The sequence below is a fragment of the Aphis gossypii genome, chromosome X, assembly GCF_020184175.1.
Source record: "Aphis gossypii isolate Hap1 chromosome X, ASM2018417v2, whole genome shotgun sequence".
In the NCBI taxonomy this organism is placed as follows: domain Eukaryota; kingdom Metazoa; phylum Arthropoda; class Insecta; order Hemiptera; family Aphididae; genus Aphis; species Aphis gossypii.
The window spans coordinates 24,228,682-24,249,411 of NC_065533.1; the positions used below are offsets into that span (position 1 = coordinate 24,228,682).

The 20,730-nt window shown below is 30.5% G+C and overlaps 1 protein-coding gene across 18 annotated transcripts in view; it reads left to right on the forward strand.

The window, feature by feature from the left end:
- LOC114120994 (twitchin) overlaps positions 1-19,523 on the forward strand; it is a 79,050-nt gene extending 59,527 nt beyond the window's left edge. For 17 of the 18 annotated variants that reach the window (XM_050207985.1, XM_050208000.1, XM_050207986.1 and 14 more), the window contains 42 exons: positions 415-620; positions 682-857; positions 922-1,209; positions 1,300-1,537; positions 1,604-1,900; positions 1,957-2,151; positions 2,233-2,420; positions 2,490-2,765; positions 2,856-3,131; positions 3,387-3,534; positions 3,612-3,798; positions 3,877-3,992; positions 4,060-4,347; positions 4,418-4,560; positions 4,644-5,697; positions 5,773-6,051; positions 6,116-6,418; positions 6,480-6,782; positions 6,872-6,983; positions 7,053-7,225; positions 7,310-7,479; positions 7,556-7,673; positions 7,754-7,919; positions 7,996-8,156; positions 8,224-8,289; positions 8,370-8,667; positions 8,727-9,068; positions 9,200-9,352; positions 9,439-9,665; positions 9,736-10,026; positions 10,225-10,418; positions 10,501-10,678; positions 12,832-12,885; positions 13,112-13,260; positions 13,563-13,665; positions 13,779-13,921; positions 14,742-14,898; positions 15,615-15,731; positions 15,941-16,138; positions 16,733-16,846; positions 17,941-18,141; positions 18,701-19,523. In XM_050207985.1, the coding sequence (XP_050063942.1) occupies positions 415-620; positions 682-857; positions 922-1,209; positions 1,300-1,537; positions 1,604-1,900; positions 1,957-2,151; positions 2,233-2,420; positions 2,490-2,765; positions 2,856-3,131; positions 3,387-3,534; positions 3,612-3,798; positions 3,877-3,992; positions 4,060-4,347; positions 4,418-4,560; positions 4,644-5,697; positions 5,773-6,051; positions 6,116-6,418; positions 6,480-6,782; positions 6,872-6,983; positions 7,053-7,225; positions 7,310-7,479; positions 7,556-7,673; positions 7,754-7,919; positions 7,996-8,156; positions 8,224-8,289; positions 8,370-8,667; positions 8,727-9,068; positions 9,200-9,352; positions 9,439-9,665; positions 9,736-10,026; positions 10,225-10,418; positions 10,501-10,678; positions 12,832-12,885; positions 13,112-13,260; positions 13,563-13,665; positions 13,779-13,921; positions 14,742-14,898; positions 15,615-15,731; positions 15,941-16,138; positions 16,733-16,846; positions 17,941-18,140 (8,845 nt within the window). In that variant the 3' untranslated portion in view covers position 18,141; positions 18,701-19,523. The remainder of the gene's footprint in view (positions 1-414; positions 621-681; positions 858-921; positions 1,210-1,299; positions 1,538-1,603; positions 1,901-1,956; positions 2,152-2,232; positions 2,421-2,489; positions 2,766-2,855; positions 3,132-3,386; positions 3,535-3,611; positions 3,799-3,876; positions 3,993-4,059; positions 4,348-4,417; positions 4,561-4,643; positions 5,698-5,772; positions 6,052-6,115; positions 6,419-6,479; positions 6,783-6,871; positions 6,984-7,052; positions 7,226-7,309; positions 7,480-7,555; positions 7,674-7,753; positions 7,920-7,995; positions 8,157-8,223; positions 8,290-8,369; positions 8,668-8,726; positions 9,069-9,199; positions 9,353-9,438; positions 9,666-9,735; positions 10,027-10,224; positions 10,419-10,500; positions 10,679-12,831; positions 12,886-13,111; positions 13,261-13,562; positions 13,666-13,778; positions 13,922-14,741; positions 14,899-15,614; positions 15,732-15,940; positions 16,139-16,732; positions 16,847-17,940; positions 18,142-18,700) is intronic. The other variant, XM_050207989.1, reaches the window with a different exon arrangement.
- Positions 19,524-20,730: the final 1,207 nt, after the last annotated feature.

The following is a 20,730-nucleotide window of genomic DNA, read 5'->3' on the forward strand; positions in this document are numbered from 1 at the left end:
TAATAAGTAAGGTCATAGTTAAATTGTTTTAATTTTAATTTTTTTTTACTGCCACTATTTCATTAATAATGTAGCCAGCTAAAAAAATATTAAAGCCAATCGTTGAAATTAAACACAAATCACCTGACGTCTAAAATCTTTAAATGTTTCATCAAAATTTATAATTGGAAATTGTTCAACAGTATTAATATGTTATATTTATGTCCGCAATTTGTATGGCCCTTTTTAGGTTTCTTCCACAATTCGAATCGTTTTTATAACTTTGATCGTGGTTAAAAAATATCACTGAGTAATAATCAGTTTATAGATCTATTATAATTTATAATATATTGGATAAATGATATGTTATTTAAATATATATATATATCAATTATCATTGCGTTTTCCTATATTCAATGTCTATTATTTTTTCAGAGCATATGTTATTGAAAAACGAGATTTAACTCATGGAGGAGGTTGGGTACCGGCAGTTACATACATTAACCCAGCATTTACCTATGCCACAGTTCCAAGGCTTATTGAAGGAACTAGATACGAGTTCCGTGTTCGAGCCGAAAATTTACAAGGATTATCCGAGCCATTAACAACAGCTGAACCAATAATTGCCAAAAATCAATTTGGTAAAAATAACTGAATATAAAATTATGTTTAAATGATTTATCAAAACCAAATCTTCTTTAGACGTTCCTGGAAGACCAGGTAAACCCGAAGCCACTGAAGTGGACCAAGAACACATTAAACTAATGTGGACTCCACCTATGAGTAATGGAGGATCGCCAATTGTTGGGTATGACATAGAAAGGAGAGAGAGATCTACTGCTGGTCGGTGGGCTAAAATAACTAGATCACCAATAAAGGTAAATAGTTTAATGAAATTAATGTACATAATACCAACATTACTATTATAATAATTAATTTCAGACTACCAAGTATGATGATACTCACGTGCACGAAGGCAAACAGTATGAGTACCGTGTTAGTGCAGTCAATGCTGCTGGTTCCAGTAAACCTAGTGAGACGTCAGAAGTATACACTGCAAAATTAACAAGAGAAAAACCAAAATTACACTTAGAAGGCTTAATGGGAGGCCGGATAAAGGTTAGAGCTGGAGAGCCGATCAACATAAGTATACCAATTTCGGGTGCGCCAACTCCACGCATTGAGTGGGTCATAAATGGTGAAAAGCCTCCAGAAACTAACCGTATACTTGTAAGCTAATTTACGAGTTAATTATTAAATTATAATTATTTTCACGCATAAAAATTATGAATTAATCATACGTTCATTTTCTATTTATAGTCTGTTACTGGAAGTAACTTGACTAAACTTAGAGTTGATAATTCTACGCGTAAAGACGCTGGCAAATATACTATAACCGCATCAAATTCATCTGGAAAAGATTCTGCAGACATATACGTATCAGTTGTGAGTTGTCCAAGCGCACCGAAAGGACCATTACAGTATCCTGGTGCAACACATGATACTGTTACACTGGCATGGAGACCTCCTGAAGATGATGGAGGAAACGACATAACTGGTATGTTGTTATTTGTTAGAATCATTTAAACCTATTTAATTATATTCATATAATTTAATACCATAGGATATATCATTGAAATGTCTGAGTTTGGAATGGATAGTTGGAAAGTAGTTCCTGGATTCTGTCCAAACACTACATTTACAGTTAAAGGTTTAAGTGAAGGAAAACGATACGTGTTCAGAGTAAAGGCCGAAAACATGTACGGTGTTTCGGAACCCTTGGAAGGAGTTCCGATTACGGCCAAGAGCCCATTCGATCCACCCGACGCTCCGGGACAACCTGAAGTAACCAATTACAGTCCGAACAGCTGTAGTCTCAGCTGGACTCCACCAATAAACACAGGAGGAAGACCTATCACAGGTAAAATATACAATATTTATTCTTATTTACTGTATTAAGTTAATTTTTTTTGTTAGGATATATTGTTCAAAAGAGAGAAAGGGGTGGTGATTGGGTGAAGTGTAATAATTTCCCAACTTCAAATACTAGTTTCACTGCTCAAGACCTTAGGGAAGGTAACCGTTATGAATTCCGCGTACTTGCGGTAAACGAAGCCGGCACAGGTAAACCTAGCAAGCCTAGTAATCCAGTTACGGCTAAAGAACAAAAGAGTAAGTAAATATTTAGACATTTCTATCATCTTTGAATGATTTATTATTATTATTTTTTAAATGTATTATTTTTCATTGTAGAAGTACCAGAAGCTCCCGAAGCACCTAAACCAGACAGAATAACCAAAGATAGTGTAGTATTATCTTGGAGACCACCAAGGTTTGACGGTGGTGCAAAAATAAAAGAATATGTTTTAGAACAAAAGAAGAAGGGTGAATCCGATTGGTCGGAAGTTATATGCCCAACTATTTATTCTACATTATGCACTGTAATATAAATTGTATATTTATTTCTAAAATAAGCCAATTAAAACATCTATTTTGATCACCTATAACAGGTTGGAAACTTAAAAGAAGGTGATGAATATCAATGGCGAGTTATGGCTGTAAATGAGGCAGGGCGATCAAAACCCAGTCGACCAAGTGTAAATGTCTTAGTTGAAGAACAACCTAATAAGCCTTGTTTGGATTTGTCTGGTGTTAGAGATATTACAGTGAAAGCCGGAGATGACTTTTCTATTCATATACCATATGTTGGATTCCCAGTACCAACTGCCACTTGGTTCAATAATGACCAAATCATAAATGATTCAGATTCTAGAGTACACATACAGGTAATACAAATGTATAATATAATATTTTTAATTTTCTACATTACATTATGTTTAAATATATTTTAATTATTGTAATGATTTTGATTACAGTTGACAAACAACTCTGTAAGCTTAGTTATTAAAAACTCTCGACGAACAGATGCAGGACAATATAGATTACAACTACGAAACCAATCTGGGTTTGATACGGCTACATTACACGTGAGAGTCTTAGACAGACCTATGCCTCCAGAACACTTTTATGCTGATGAATTAAATGGAGATTCATTGACGTTGTTCTGGCATCCACCAATGGATAACGGTGGAGCTCCAGTTACCAACTATGTAGTAGAAAAGAAAGAATTAAACTCGACAACCTGGCAAAAGGTTGATATAATTATTTATATTTATGAATTTTAAAAATTTTAAAAATATATATAAAAAAAAAAAAATTATTGAACATTGACATTCTTAAAATAAAGTAATAATAAATAATTAGTATTATATTTTAAATATAAATAAAGCCATTAACTGTTATACTTTCAGTAGGCTGTTCTCAGGGATTTAAAGCTATAAAAAATTCGAATAGTACCTAGTTCATAATATAAGATTTTTATTTCAACTGTTTGTTCTTATTTTTAGGTGAGCAACTATGTTGCATCACAACAATGTAAAGCCCGTAATCTTATTGTTGGAAAAACATACCAATTCCGTGTTATGGCTGAAAATAAATATGGTGTATCAGATCCGGCTATCACCGTTGATCCAATTACTGCAAGGCATCCATTTGGTATTTTCATTTTATTTAAACATTTATTTCTGTTCTATATGAGTAGATAAAATATTTAATTATGTATATTATTACAGATGTGCCGGGCGCACCAGGAATTCCAAAGGGTGTGGATACATCTGAAGACTCAATTACAATTACCTGGGCCAAACCTAGAAATGACGGTGGATCACCAATTACAGGCTACATGATAGAAAAACGATTGATAAGTGAAGATAAATGGACAAAAGCATCGCATGCTATAATACTCGATACAACATTTAGGTAGGAGAAAAATCAAATTGTTTACTTTAAATGAAAAAACAATACGATCACATATTATGTTTTTATCTTAATTTTTAGGATTCATAATTTAATTGAAAATCATGAATACGAGTTCCGAGTTTCCGCACTTAACACAGCTGGCCAGGGTCCATGGAGTTCATCTTCTGACGCCATTAGATGTTGTCCTCCTGCATGTAAATATTTATTTAATACGTAAACTAACAATATGCATGTATTCATTATTATTTTTTCATATCATAGGTGCTCCAAAAATAACGAGTGATCTAAGTATAAGGGACATGACTGTAATTGCTGGTGAAGAATTCACTATCACGGTTCCGTTCACTGGAAGTCCTTTACCAAAACCGGTATGGAGTATTAATGGAGAAGAGGTAATACCTGATTCTAGAATTAAATTTGAGACATCAGCAAATGAAACAGTGTTTAAAAATAAATGTGCGAAACGTAAAACTGATACTGGTAATTACACCATTCACTTGGTCAACAATATTGGTGCCGATTCTGCATCTTGTAAAGTTCTTGTTGTTGGTGAGTTTTTAAATAGCAACACTTAATCCATACATTAAAATTGATATAACGTGATTTATCTTATTTAAAGACAAACCATTACCACCACAAGGACCACTAGAAGTTATGGATTTAACTCCCGAAACCTGTTTATTATCTTGGAAGCCACCTTTGGACGATGGTGGCTCACCAATCACAAACTACATCATTGAAAAATATGAAACTTCAAGTGGTGTATGTATTTCAATATCTATATTTTAATAGTATTCATATTTTTATGTCGAATTAATCAAACCTTTTTTTTTTTTTTAATGTAGTTGTGGTCGAAACTAAGTAGTTTTGTTCGCCCATGTCACTATGATGTCATTGGATTAGAACCAAACAAAAAGTATAACTTCCGTGTCCGAGCTGAAAATCAATATGGATTGTCAGAACCAATTGAAATGGATTCTGTCATAACAGCCAAATTCCCATTCACGGTACCTGATCCACCGGGTCATCCACAAATTTTAGAATGGGACGAAATAAAAGCAACATTAATATGGGAAAGACCCGTACATGATGGAGGAGCAAAAATTCAAGGATACAAAATCGAGTTCAAAGATATTACCGAAGGCGGAAATTGGCGCACAGCAAATGATTATGTTGTAAAAGAGCCACTTTACGTTATTCATAATCTGTTGAATGAACATGATTACGAATTCCGCGTATTAGCTAAAAACGCTGCCGGCTTCAGTAAACCTTCTATTCCTACACCGAACTTCCGATTGAAAGGCAAGGCCAAGCCTCCATCGAAACCAGGTACTCCTACAGTACTTAAAGTGGGTAGAACATATGCTGATTTGAAATGGGAACCACCAATATCTGATGGTGGTAGCAAAATAACCGGATACTCGATCGAAAAGAGACAAGTAGGAAATGCCGTATGGGTGAAATGCAATGATTACTCTGTATTTGACTGTAAATTCACTGCTATGAATTTGATTGAGGGCGCTGACTATGAGTTTAGAGTATTCGCTTTAAATATAGTTGGTAAAAGTGAACCTAGTTTGTGTACCACGCCAGTGAAAATATGTGAGTTTGAAGGTGGAGAAAAACCAGAATTTATTGTACCGCTCACCAATAAAGTTGTTCAATTTGGCAAAACGATCACGTTACATTGTGAAGCTGTTGGAAAACCTATGCCAAATGCTAAATGGCTAAAGAATGGACGAGAAATTGTATCAGGTGGACGATACAAATGTGAATCTGCCAATGGAGTTTTCCAATTACATTTCCCTGAAGTGTCAGAAATTGATGATGGTGATTATACATGCGAGTCATATAATCCTGTAGGATTTGTTACAACGTCATCACGAGTTAAAATTGGACGTGAGTATACTTATTCAATTTTTTTGTTCACTTGTCATATATTAAAAACCTATTATATTTATTAAAAATATTTAGATCCACCTAAAATTGAACGCATGCCAAACTCAATCAACGTCCCTGAAGGAGAAAATAGTAAAATAAAAATATTCTACAGTGGTGATTCATTAGAAGAAGTTATTTTAGAGAAAAATGGAACGGCTATTCCTCAAAGTGATCACTTTAAATTTACTATCTTTGATGATTATGTGATCATATTTTTGAAAGAAGCAAAGAAGAACGATGCTTCTGATTACACAGTTACACTTAAGAATCTCAGTGGTAACGCCTCTGGATCCTTTACCATAAATATTTCTGGTAATAATACAAAAATGAATAAAAATAATAAAAATAAACACTTAATTTAATAATTTAAATACAGGCTATCCTGGACCACCAATCGGACCGTTGGGAGTTTCAGAAATAACCAAACATACGTGTTCACTTTCATGGAATCCACCAAAATACGATGGAGGACTTAAAATAACTCATTATATTGTTGAACGCAAAGATATTACCTCAAACCATTGGATATGTATTTCAACCACGTGTAAAGATACACATTTCCTTGTACAAGGCTTAACTGAAGGAAACGAATACGTTTTCAGAATTATTGCTGTTAATGACAATGGACTTAGTCCTCCATTAGAAGGAGTTAATCCAATCAAAGCTAAATCACCATATGGTAAAATAAAGTATATATTTAAACATTTTAGAAATATTAAATAATTTTTAACCAAACACAGATAAACCATCGCCACCTGGAATTCCCACCGTAACTGAAATTGGTGGAGACTTTGTGAACCTTAGTTGGGAAAAACCAATCGACGACGGTGGCTCAAGAATTCAAGGATATTTGATTGACAAACGTGAAATTGACTCAGAAACATGGCAGAGAGTAAATGCTGCTATCTGTGTTACTACACAAATAAACATTTCAAATCTCATTGAAGGACGCCAATATGTGTTCCGAGTTTTCGCACAAAATGAAGCCGGTTTAAGTTTACCTAGCCAAGCATCAAATACAGTTACCATAAAAGATCCATTAAGTAAATACATATACCTATAAGCCATATGTATATTATATATTATTTTTATGCGAACAATTAAAAATATGATTTATATATTTTTTTCACAGCTGCTCAACCTCCTGAAATAATCAAACCCCTTGGTAAAGTCCAAGCCATCCAGAACCAAAATGCTCAATTCCAATGCGTTATTACTGGTGTTCCTAAGCCCACAATTACTTGGTTAGTATCTGTTTAAATAACTTTGAAATTGCATATTTTTATGATGGTGTAATATTATAATTAATTTAGGTATAAGGGAGCTCGGGAAATCACACCAAGTGCCAGGCATCATATGTTTAACGAAGGAGACTCGCACACTCTTATCATAAATGGTGTTTACGGTGCAGATTCAGATGAATATGTATGTAGAGCTAGCAATAAGGGTGGAATTAAGTCAACTCGAGGAGAACTTTTAATAATGAGTATGTACTAATTTGTATTCTGTATAATATATTTATATTAATTAATATTATTTATAAAATGTTGATAATAATTTAATTATGCAGCACCTCCGAAATTGAATGTACCGCCTAGATTTAGAGATACAGCGTTCTTTGACAAAGGTGAAAATGTTGTTATTAAAATTCCTTTCACTGGTTTCCCTAAGCCAAAGATTAAATGGTACCGTGAAAATGAAGTAATTGAGTCTGGAAGTCATTTTGCTGTTGAAGTTTCAGTAAGATAATTTTTACTTAATTATTTCACTACTCAATACGTAGATCTTACATTAAAATACGTATTTTATTTTACAGGAAAGACATGCTATTCTAACAATCAGAGATGTTAGTAAGTATGATAGTTCTCCTTATAGAGTGGTAGCAGAAAACGATTTAGGAGTGGACAGCGCAATTATCAAAATTCAAATTAGTGGTAAGAAAATCATTTTATAATTTTACCTTTTTTTAAAAATTTATAGTGTAAACTAATTAATTTTTTTTCTGTAATCTTAGATCATCCTGATCCACCATTCAACTTATCAATTGAAGATATTGGTCAAGATTCACTAATTCTAAACTGGAATGCACCTACCTGGGATGGTGGATCTAACATTACTAATTATCTTATTGAAAAAAGAGAAATTCCTATGAGCAGTTGGATTCGTGTTGGAAATACTCGGTAATTAAATGAACAGCATACATGGGTGTATTATGTTATTATAAAAAATAACAAATGAATTTTTTTCTTTTTATAGATTTACTTCAACAGCAGTGACTGGCTTGAGTCCAGGACATGAATATGAATTTAGAGTGTACGCTGAAAATGTGTATGGTAGAAGTAAACCTAGTGAAGTATCACCTATTGTAAAAACAAAAGAGTTGTTGAAAAAACCACCAAAAACTAAACGTTACGAAGGTAAATTTATTTATATTACTCCATAATATAAAAAAATAAATTGTTTATCCTTATATATTTTATATAGTTGATGAAACTGGCAAAAAAATTAGAGGAAAAGCAGATGGCAATATTAAAGATTACGACCAATATGGTAAGCAATAAACAATTAGTTCAATCATATTTCTTTAATAAAGGCAAAAATAATATTAATATTATGTAAATATTTTATAGTTTTTGACATTTATTCAAAATACATACCACAACCAGTGGATATTAAAACACAATCCGTATATGATTATTATGACATATTAGAAGAAATCGGAACTGGTGCATTTGGAGTAGTACACCGTTGTAGGGAACGTAAAACTGGAAATATTTTTGCTGCCAAATTTATACCAGTAGCACATAATGTTGAAAAAGAATTAATTAAAAAAGAAATTGACATAATGAACCAACTTCATCATCCGAAATTGATCAATTTGCATGATGCTTTCGAAGATGAAGATGAAATGGTCTTAATATTCGAATTGTACTGTGAAAATCTTAAGTCTTTAATAAACATAAATTAACTCACGCTATTATTTTTAGTTTGTCTGGAGGAGAGCTATTTGAAAGGATCACCTCAGAAGGATACTCAATGTCCGAAGCAGAAGTGATCAACTATATGCGACAGATATGTGAAGCTATTAAGCATATGCATGAAAGAAATATCATTCATTTAGATATCAAACCAGAAAATATAATGTGCCAGACAAAGAAGAGTTCAAATGTAAAACTCATCGATTTTGGATTGGCAACGAAGTTGGATCCTAACGAAATCGTTAAGATATCGACGGGAACTGCTGAGTTTGCGGCTCCAGAAATAGTTGAAAGAGAACCAGTTGGTTTCTATACAGACATGTGGGCTGTTGGTGTCTTGGCATATGTTCTGTAAGTTTTTAAAAAATCCTTTTCAATGACCAACTAAAACGCTTACATTTTTACATTGATAAACAGTGTATAATATTATATTATGTTTTTTTTTTTTATTATTATTTATTTAATAATAATTTTCTTTCTAGTCTGAGTGGGCTGTCACCATTCGCAGGAGAAAACGACGTAGAGACGCTTAAAAACGTGAAAGCTTGTGACTGGGACTTTGATGAAGATACCTTTAACATAGTTTCAGACGAAGGAAAAGATTTTATCAGACGACTTTTGATTAAAAACAAAGAGTAAGTAAAATATAATTTAATATTTCATTGTATAAATATTGATAGAATACCAAACAAAATAATTTTACATATTTTCTTTATACAAGAAAACGAATGACAGCTCACGAATGTTTAATACATCCTTGGCTGATGGGAGACCACTCCGATCGTACAGCTGCACTCAACTCGTCCAATTACACAAAAATCAGAGATCAAATTCGCAAAAAATACAGTGATTGGGATTCGTTTGCTCTACCACTTGGAAGAATATCAGAATACAGTGCTCTCAGAAAGCTTATGGTAGAGAAATATAAAATATACGAAAGCTCGTTTGGTAAGTTTTTTAAATTATACTCTTAGTTTCAATAATGTATAAAACAATGCTAACATATTAAAATATATAGATCGGCGACAAGCAGCTCCACGGTTCGTTATTAAGCCTCAAAGTGCATTCTGCTACGAAGGACAAAGTGTCAAGTTCTACTGTCGTGTTATTGCTGTAGCACAACCGACATTGTCATGGTTCCATAATAACGAAGAATTAAGACAAAGTGTTAAATTCATGAAGCGATATGCTGGTGAAGATTACACGTTCATTATCAATAGAGCTAAGCTTGATGATAGAGGAGAATATATAATAAGAGCTGAAAATACCTATGGCTATAGGGAAGAAGTCGTATTCCTCAACGTACAACGTATGCAAATATTTCAAATAAATAACTTTAGTTTCTAAAATTGTTTTCCATTTTAATTATAATAACTTATAGACTTCAACACCTACATAACAATAACTACTTAAAAATAATATCCATACATATTATTATAATTATTATTATTATTTTAATGTTAGTAATCTTACCTAATCCTCTCTATTTTGAATCCTTTTTATATAGCTTTGCCAAAAGCAGCACCGGTATACAGACATGAAGTCCAACAAGTCAGAAGACGAGAACCACTCGCTAATACATATTATATCGAAGAGAAGGAAAGTGCACCAAATTTCACCTTCTTATTACGACCTCGTGTCATACAAATACATCAAACTTGCAAGTTACTGTGCTGTTTAAGTGGCACGCCAATACCAACTGTATGTATTTACACCTAATTTTATTTCATAAGACCTATTTGAAACAGTGACTTTATACATTTTTTTGTTGTATATTAACAAGATACAATGGTTCAGAGGAACCAAAGAGCTATCTAAGCGTGATTACACCATTACCCATACGGATGGTGTGATTACATTGGAAATTATTGACTGCAAGCCTGAAGACTCAGGCAAATATCGCTGTGTTGCCACTAATGTGCACGGCACAGACGAAACCAGCTGCGTAGTGATTGTAGAAGGTAATGACTAATGTCCACTAAAAATTAACTTCTATTAACATTAAATACATAAATTAATACCATAAATTGGTGATCATTTAAATAGTATTTGTCTTCATTGGACAGTATATTAATTAAATTTATTATTAATGTAAATCATATTTTTTTGCAAATAAAAGATGATAGATTTCTAACGTTATTAAGGACCAAAATAATATTTATTTTAGTAAATCAATCGTTCTACATTAATAATCAAGTTCTAAAGATTTCAATTTTTCCGTGGATCTTATACAAACATTGGAATTATCATGTTTTTTAAGTTTTCAAAATACCTATCTTTTTCTAAATGTATGTGGTTTTTAGATAGGTACCTATTTATAAATACCAATTACAATCGTCATTATAAAAATAACTATATTTTAATCATACAAGCTAAATTTTATGAAAATGTACTAACTTTACATATTTGTTTATATAAGTACCTATAGTATATAAAATAATTACTTTAATAAATACTATATGATAAACAAGTCTTTTTTTCAAATACATGGATAGATTTTAGGCATAGGTAGATTAATATTTACCTACCAGATCAATTCCTATATAACAACAAAATTCTGTGACTTACTAATATGCATGTAAAAAATAATGTCTGTGATTACTAAAATGTTATTTTTAAGTTTGGGATAAAATAATTCATCATTTAAATAAATGACAATAATTAATACTTTTATACAACGCTTGCCTAAAAATTATTTTATTACAAATACCTTATTTTAAGAAATACTAGTAGCATAAGTATAATAATTAGTATAACTGAATTATTATTTATTAACGTAGTATAATATTTATAAATATTCTAAGAAAGAAAGGAGTAATGATTATATACTACTGTACAAAAATAACATAATAGATAATGATATTTTAAGCAGTTAAATTATTAGTATTATCAAACCCAATTTGACCTGGAATTATTATTTAACTGTAAGGCCAGTAAATGTAGGTTCCTACTTAACTAATTGTAGTCTTGTAATTCTTTGTTAACACATTAAATCGTTACATAATTCTATCCAATTCTTAAGCACAATATGTGGGTAATGTAACCTAACGGATAGCAAAATATATTATATTTTAATATTACTTACCTATCTATACTTATACCTTACCAATAGACAATAAAACCGTTACGAATATTCAATTAAATTCATTATAAATTAGAAAAATGTAAAAGGACCTACGTTTTGAGTTGGTAGTAAAGCTTTGTACAGGCCTGGTTTTAAAAGCTCAAGTCCGACAAGATTTAAAAAAAAGTATTATTATTGTGTTAATAATAATATAATTACTATTACATTACACTATTACTATTATCATATTATTACTATATTATAGTAGGTACCTAATATATTATAATATTAATATTTACTACCTACTTACTTTTACACTTAAAATATAAACACCAGTTCACTATGTTGTTTGTCAATTGTCACCGAATCGGTAGTCGGTTCGATACTACCTACTGTTTAGCTTAGTATCTACTCTCTACTCTCTACAGTCTATACCCATGGGCAGTGATGGCTTTAAGTAATAATAATATAATATATTAATAATTGAAATATGAGTTGGTAAACCTAGCCAGTACTCACAGTTCACACTAAGTACAAGCCCGGTTCCGAGAGCTCGTAAGCCCGGCCTGAACCGGAAACTCACACTTAATTCATACTCGGGCGTGATCAAAGCTCGATTCCGGCCTGGGTCAAAACGGGGTAAATCAGGCCAGCCTAGCCCATACAAAGCTTTACTACTCTCCTAGGTACTAAGTAGTATCTGTTCTTCGTGTGAATCATTTTCTTTTCTTGATGCTTTGCGTTATTTTTCTGCTATCATTAACTAACGAACATCCCAAACACTATCAAACCATAGTTAATCAAATTAACTTGCACGTGCCGAGTGGTATCTGTAACAAAAACAAAAATCTTTTGCAAACATACAAGACATGCATACGTTGCAATCGTTGTATACCATAGTCCATAGGTTCCCGTTCTGTGACCGTACAATCCCGTTTTATTCGATTTTCCGCTTGTATTATCATCGCAATTTTACGCCGCATTAACAAAACACAACCTATTACGCTGTTCGTCTAATACACTTCTATTTCTGCTGTTCTTTAAATATAGGTACTGAACAAAGCCAAGAGCAGGCAGAGTTATCACATAATTTACTTCACTCAGGTACAGTATTCTAGAGCTTAATCAATATATTTTATATAACATAATATTATCCATCTATTTAAATGTATGATATTAGTGTATAAAATAATATTGTGATATCAATGATACGTAAATGTTAAGTATATAACGTACAAATACGCACAAAGCCCGGGGGAGAAACACTGACCTAGACCATAATAATGATATTCTAATTTTTTATTTACTTTTATTCCCTTCGATAATATAGATCGCAGGTACACCGATCAGCATCATTTCAGACCCGCGCCAACGGTCATTACCAAGCGCACCGCCATCACTTCCAACGTGCACGGAAGCAGTTCGGTGTCTTCAAACCAATCCATCACCACCAACTCATCAACGAAAATCAGCGACACGGTAATAAACTCTCGAGTGTCACGACCAACGTGTTGTTAAAATCATTAAAACTCAAAACCCACAACTATTGATTGTACTCTCAACCGAAATAAAATTATATTCCAATAATAATCGTTTGTTGATTATACGGAATGAATTAGTTTATACTATATCCTGCCTATCCTTTTTTTTTTTTTTATACGCGCACGGTCATTGAAAGACTTACGAATATATCGTCTGCTTTTATAGAAAATTATTCATCTCATATTAATATCATTATTCATATTATTACGTTAATATCTTGTTGTTTTCATTTATTTCAGACCGTTACCTCAACCGACAGGAAGAGCGTCAAAAAATACGGCAATAAACTGAACGCGATTGGAAGTCCGTCAAGATCCCGTAGTTCTACAAAAGAATTAAGATGTAATTTCTATCTTTATAACCTAATTGATCTGAATAAATAAATTCGTTTGTTTTTCATTTCAAATAGCTCTTTCCCGATTTTGATTGTAATCTTTACCTTTATCTTTTTCTAGTATCACCCGATGAAGCCATGTGCCCTCCGGACTTTTCTACTCGCTTAGTCGATACATCTGTCAATGACGGACAGTCGCTAGAACTTGTATGTAAAGTGACCGGAGATCCGGAGCCACAAATCACATGGTTAAAGAACGGAAAAGTAAGTGTGAAATAAAAAAATGTATAGGTACATTCCTACTTGGGTAGACACTATGTGCGTATAATAAATGTCAAATTTCAATATAAGATAATGCCTATATTAATATGATGACATTTAGATTAATATTATGTTAATAAGTTATAGTAATAAAATTATTATATTTAATTAAATGTTTGACTAGAACGTAAGAGCATAATAACTACCTATAATTGTAATAATTATGAGACTTATTTCGTATCAGTCGATGTTTTTTAGAGCTAGGCTTATTATTAGAACGAACCTACATTTATCTTTTGTATTTTTTTCATTTTAATAATATATAACTTTCATTACCTTATTTTCTCATTGTAAATAATTAAAAACAAATTACGGCTATAAGTGATGCGATTTAACAAGGACTAAGGAGAAACAAATTCGAAATAAATTCTGCATGATTCTCATCATAATATTATGATGAGAATATAAAATGTTATATAAATCAATAAATATTTATGTTTGTTTTTAAAAACAATATAGCAATTAAAAATGTTTAAAAATTAATAAATAAAATTTCATAATGATTTGTTTTTACTTGTTTAAGTCAATGCCCGATAAATAAATTTATAATACAGTAAACATCTATATCAAAAAATTGTATGAATTCATTTTAAAATTTAGAATATGCAATGAGGAAAAAAACTTAATACCATTGAGTATTTAGTATACAATATACCTATACTCATTGATAATATATTAAACTAATTTTATTTTTAACTAAATTTTCTATGTTAGTACAACTATGTTGTTATTTTTTAATGATAAATCTGTTGTCTTATTTTAGGCTATCAGTTCATCTAACGTCTTAGATCTGAAATACAAAAACCGATTAGCGACGTTGAAGATCAATGAAGTATTCCCCGAAGATGCTGGAGAATATATCTGCAAAGCTACCAACTCGTTGGGAATGAAGGAAACAAGTTGCAAACTCACAGTCAAAGGTGCAAAATTCTAACACATTGTTGTACACTGTATTAAAATACTCACGAATATTTTATACTAACTCAATAAGCTGTATTATATGAAACATCTATAATTCGTTCAAATACAGAGTACCATCCTATACTTGCCAGTTATCGCCTTGCTTAGAAACAAAACATATTATTATATTATATTGTATATTAGTATGTTGAATATTTCATAAAAAAAAGCTGTACAATTTCATAGATACAATTATCACACAAAGAATTGTATTAATATGAACAGAGAAATACTAGAATTAGGTATTTTAGTCCCGATTTTTTTTCCATATATTTTTTCACGATGATTTTTTTCAAAATGGTTATTTTAACTCACATAAGGTTATCTAAAAGTTGTCTCAAGTACATACTTAAATACCCGAACTTCATAATAAATTAATAACTTCCTGGCTCCGACTGTTTATAATGATATTATTATTCAGATTCCCTATTTTTGCTTTGTGTCTAATCTTTCAATGTACCTAATATTTAGTTTTTAATTTTATGTTCTAAAATAAAATAATAGTATTGGTTTGGTTGGTACTCGCTGACTAACACAATAGACGCATTATATACATTATATTTATTATAAACCACAAATCCGTGAGTGACTGTAGTAATAATTAACTGAATACACCTAAAACATTATATTATAATAACAGCAATTTTTCACAACGATCTTTCTTGAATAATTACAGCTGTGGACGTATCTAAAAACAAAAGCCGAAACGACTTGCCTCCAGTAATCGCCAGCCATCTGACATCGGCTACGGTAACCGACGGCGATGCAGTGACACTCCAATGCCAAATCATCGGTAAATATGAACACCTAATTGACTTAGCAATGCCCTAATATAATACCTGTTTAAATTGTTTTAGTTTAATACGTTACATAGTATTAAACCATTTGAATAACATTAATTTTACCTACTAATGCATTTCTTCTATATACCTACCTAATTATTATAACATTATATTATTATTGTTACTTACGCGACCGTACTCTATCTGATTTTTGGAATAGGAGCCAATAAATTCGATGTGGTATGGCTTCATAACCACAAGGAAATTAAACCCAGTAAAGATTTTGACTATGTGAACGTGGCCAACGTTTATACCCTGAAAATTGCTGAAATTTTCCCAGAAGATGCCGGTACATACACTTGCGAAGCGTTTAACGACGCCGGTGAAGCGTTCAGCAGTTGTTCGATCTTCGTTCTAGGCAAGTACCTCTACCATGTACCTATTACGATAACAATATTGAATTATCATTACCTAATGATAAGTCACGTTACGTATGATGGTGTGAGCAAAAACCGTTTAATACTCTAATAGATTATTATGTACGACTAAGTGCTTAGCTTATTTTCAGATAGGTACCAAAAATACTCAAATTGTAAACTCAATCTATATTTGCCGTAAATAATAACCACATATATTTTCTTATAAACACTTTATTTTATCATTTTAAAAATTATAGACTCTAATAATAAATGTGTAATTATTTCGTAATGAAATGGTCCCTCAAAAATACAAACAAACAGATTTAGAAAGACTAGTTATAATATTTTTACCTAAATATATCTATAATAACTGTATTTCTTACTTTTTTTACTTTGTAATTATTTATTGTAAATTAGTATATATTATTTTGCCTTCATGTATGTTGTTATTATGACCACAATGGCTTAATAAAATAAAATATGGTCTACAAGTATGACAAAAATCGTGTAATGTAGCCGTTAACTTGTATCTTTTATGTATACAAATAACTTGTGTCTATAATGTATTTATATACCTATATTATATATTTTAGGTGCGAAAGAAAAGCCTAAAGGCATGACGTTCCAAAGTTTCCCCAAGTCGGTGACCGTACAAGACAAAGAAAGCGTCGAAATAGAATGTGAAATCCTCGGAAAACCGACAAACGGTAAGAGTATCTATAATATACATACCTATCAAAAGTTATATAATATTATACTAATGATATTCAGACGATTCAAGGAAAGGGTGTTTAAGAATATGTCACACCTGATAATTTTTCATTTAGCTGGAGATTTGGTTAACCATAAACGAAATAAGATTAGTAGTAATGGAATACTTTTCCTTTATATGGAATGTATTTTCTTTGGATAAATAATAATCGAACATTACACCTATTCCTTTCCCTTGTTATGCTAAGCCACATAGGTGTAACTAAGTCTTGCCAAAATAACAATTTTATAGAAGGAGAAGAAATGAAAAGCAATCAACTAAGATTTTTCAAATTAAACTACTAAAAACTGATATCCTGAATCCTGATGCCCCAGTGTTACTCACTTATATCGTAAATTAATGAGTTTTATTAATTAATCATTTAGTATACTGTCATCAAGGATAATGGCTATTAATGATAATAATACAATAATGACATTTTATACCTAATAAATACTTTCGTAAAATTATTGTTTCTTCGTTTAAATTACGTTCTTCGTTGCAACTTTTTATGGGTAGGTAATAGGTATATTCTTTTATTATTTTCAGATATCCTTCTTTTGATCTAACACTGCATTTAACTGGTGATAAGAATAATTCCTTCTATATAAGTCTAAAAAAGAATATATTATGTAATTTTATTTTATTTATCAGTACCTTTTTAGTATTTAAAATGTGAATAGTTAATTTCAGCTGTGACTGATTGACGGAATGCCTAATTAAAACTACTATTTATAACCCTCCGCAATATTATACATTTATTTATAAATATTTTCAAATATTAGCTTGATTAAACTATTTACCCAATATTTAAGTCATTATTGTCAAATAAAATGAACTTGTTGGTAAAAAAAAAATATAAGCAGTACCCGTATGTGTTATGACGGTTTATGTTGGAGTGTTGGTAACTCAGCTCGTCTTCGTCCCCCATATGGTATCTGTAAAAATCTCTTAAGTTGGCGGTTATTGACATCGTGTTAAAAACTATCTACGTTTTTATTGATGGCTTGGCTGGTGTACTTAATAGTTTTTATATTTTTAATATTATAGTTACTTGGATTAAAGACAACGTTCCTATTGGCGAAGATTCGAGTATTTACCAATTTATGCAAGTTGGTAATAAATATCGAATGAAAATACTCAGAGCCGGTCATGACGACATTGGTCAGTACGTGGTCGAAGCAAAGGATTCCAGTGGCGTACAAGTCGCAGCCGCGTTTTCAGTCAATTTGTCATTCTTATCCGAATAAAGTAAGTGTGTTGAGAATCAAGACAATTTTAACCAAACCGAATAATCCTACTTAGTGTTTTATTATTGATACTTTATTATGACATTTTACCATTGATATTTTCCTACATTAAATTGATATTATTTGACACTATTAATTGTATGACCTACAAACAGAAAATAGAATAAAATGTGTAGGTACCTATTGAAGATATCTACGCTTCTCCCTAACATCAATAATTCGCATTTGTATTTTTACTTATTATACTTTGGTGTTGAACTTTTCTTGTTAAATTAAAAACAATAATGAAATTATCTTATATCGTAATATATATATCCTGTCTTTAAAAAACAGAAATTTAAATTTTAGTTTAGAATTTTATTTATAATAGACTGCGGCAACGATACATGGCTTTTGTACCTAAGTATAATATCTACAAATACATGCATATTTGTATAATATAACAAAACATTGTTTAAATTCGATATACCTAATAAATAATATGTAGATAGGTACTATGTAGTAAATGTGCAATACATTTAATGCAATATTCATGTTGACAAAAACCAATTCATTTTCAGATTTCACATCGTAATCAACTTTTAAATTAATGAAACTACGAACCATTGTAAAGTAATGTACGACGACAAAATTAAACTAAAAATATTAAATATGTATCATTTTATCAAAGTTGTAAATTTCCATTATTTATGTACAGCAAGTATTATTATACATTTTTTTTTTTTTTTTTTATCAAATAATATTATTAAAATCATTATTAACATTCACGATTCAACTACCTAATGAATACAACTGCAGACGTGTAGTTTACGCATAGGTTTTATTTATTTAATAATATTATAACTATGATTAAACAATATTATTTGTGACCCCAAACGCTATTTATGTAATTGTTTTTTCGCATAAAAAAAAAAAATACCTAAGTACTAAATAATAAATCTCTAATATAATAATTTATAAATCGTATGTTATTGTTTGTTAAATTATGTATTTTATTGTTATTACGTGGTTTAAAAAATAAATCCAAAGAAAAATGTATTCACAGATGACACAGCAATCGTGATAACAATTATTTACTAATTAAAAAGCCGTTCTGTTTGTTTAGAAAATATTTTTTTCTCAAATGCTAAATTGGCAACTCGTACGCTTTCATACAAAATTATTATTAAATTATTATCATTTAAGTATATGTTGTTTATTTTTATCCCATAGATTTGAGCTTTGATAGACACTCTTATTATCAGCTATTAACTACCTATTAAATGTTACGATGTTATAACATAAGTGTTTTATTTTAGTGTTTAATAATTTATTGTGTTATATTTATTTTAGGTTATAATATTGTTTTAATTAAAAATAACGTGTTGATCAATATAAATAAAATTTTGTTTTATTTTATTCTCCTAAATAATACATTATCATAGACTACACTGAACTTTATTTAGGGTTCCGTGAAATTATTTGAACTATATTTTTTAAGAAAAAACAATTTCATGAAAAATATAGCACTATGAGTAATAAAACTGCAGCTTTAATATAAAACCTATTGTGTTTCATATAATTTGAAAAAATATTACGATGCTCAATCTATTTAATGTTCATACCGGTTTGATTGATATTGATATCTACTTATGCACTGCTAAATAAAACTGAAGTAGTCTACAGGGTGCCTCTGGATTTTCAGAAAACGACTAAGGATGCAGTGAGACGAAAAAGGTTGGGAACCACTGTATTACAGAATAGTATAATATTTATGTGCATTTTTTTATGTCAAATATGAATATAATGGATTACTAGCTTATCGGTTATTCACACCTCTACTAACTGACATTTAAAAAAATACATCAATAATGTATATTTTATCTCGATAACTATTTTACAATGTATAATATCGTACAATTATTCATAATATGCGTGAACGTTTATAATATGTTCTATAGCACATATATTCTACAGCCGAAGTAAAACATTCAGTTAAAGTTAACGCCATTTTAAAAGAGAAAAAAATGAAATGAGAATTTAGATTAACAATATCGTTCAAAAATTTCAGAAAATATAAGCTATTTATACATAAATATCGACTGAAAAATATTACAATATAAGGTGCCTATATAGCTGATTTTACTCAGCGTTGCCTCATGACAAATTAAATGCACACATTTAAGTAAATTTTAACCTAGTATTTTTAACACAGTTATTTAGGTTGTTTTAACGAAATATATAAAACACAAGTTTACAATTATTGTATCCAATCATAATAATTTATAACTATTTTATTATCTGTAAGCAATAGCAACAATCAACAAACAAAAAATTAATTTTTTGTGAATCAACTATATTGATCTTGCTGAATCTAATGAGTATAATGATAAACATTTTACGATAATTGTTCGAAACTTCAGATTTACATAAGGGTCATCCTTTTAAGTTGCATTTTGATTTTATATAGGAGATATTATATTGATTAATTATAGCTGATGTTGCACGGCACGTTGCTCGTGAAAAATTAAATATTGCCATTGGATTTATCACATCTCAAACATCGTTTATTAAAATGTAAACTAAAACTCATATTTTTAACATGCATTCA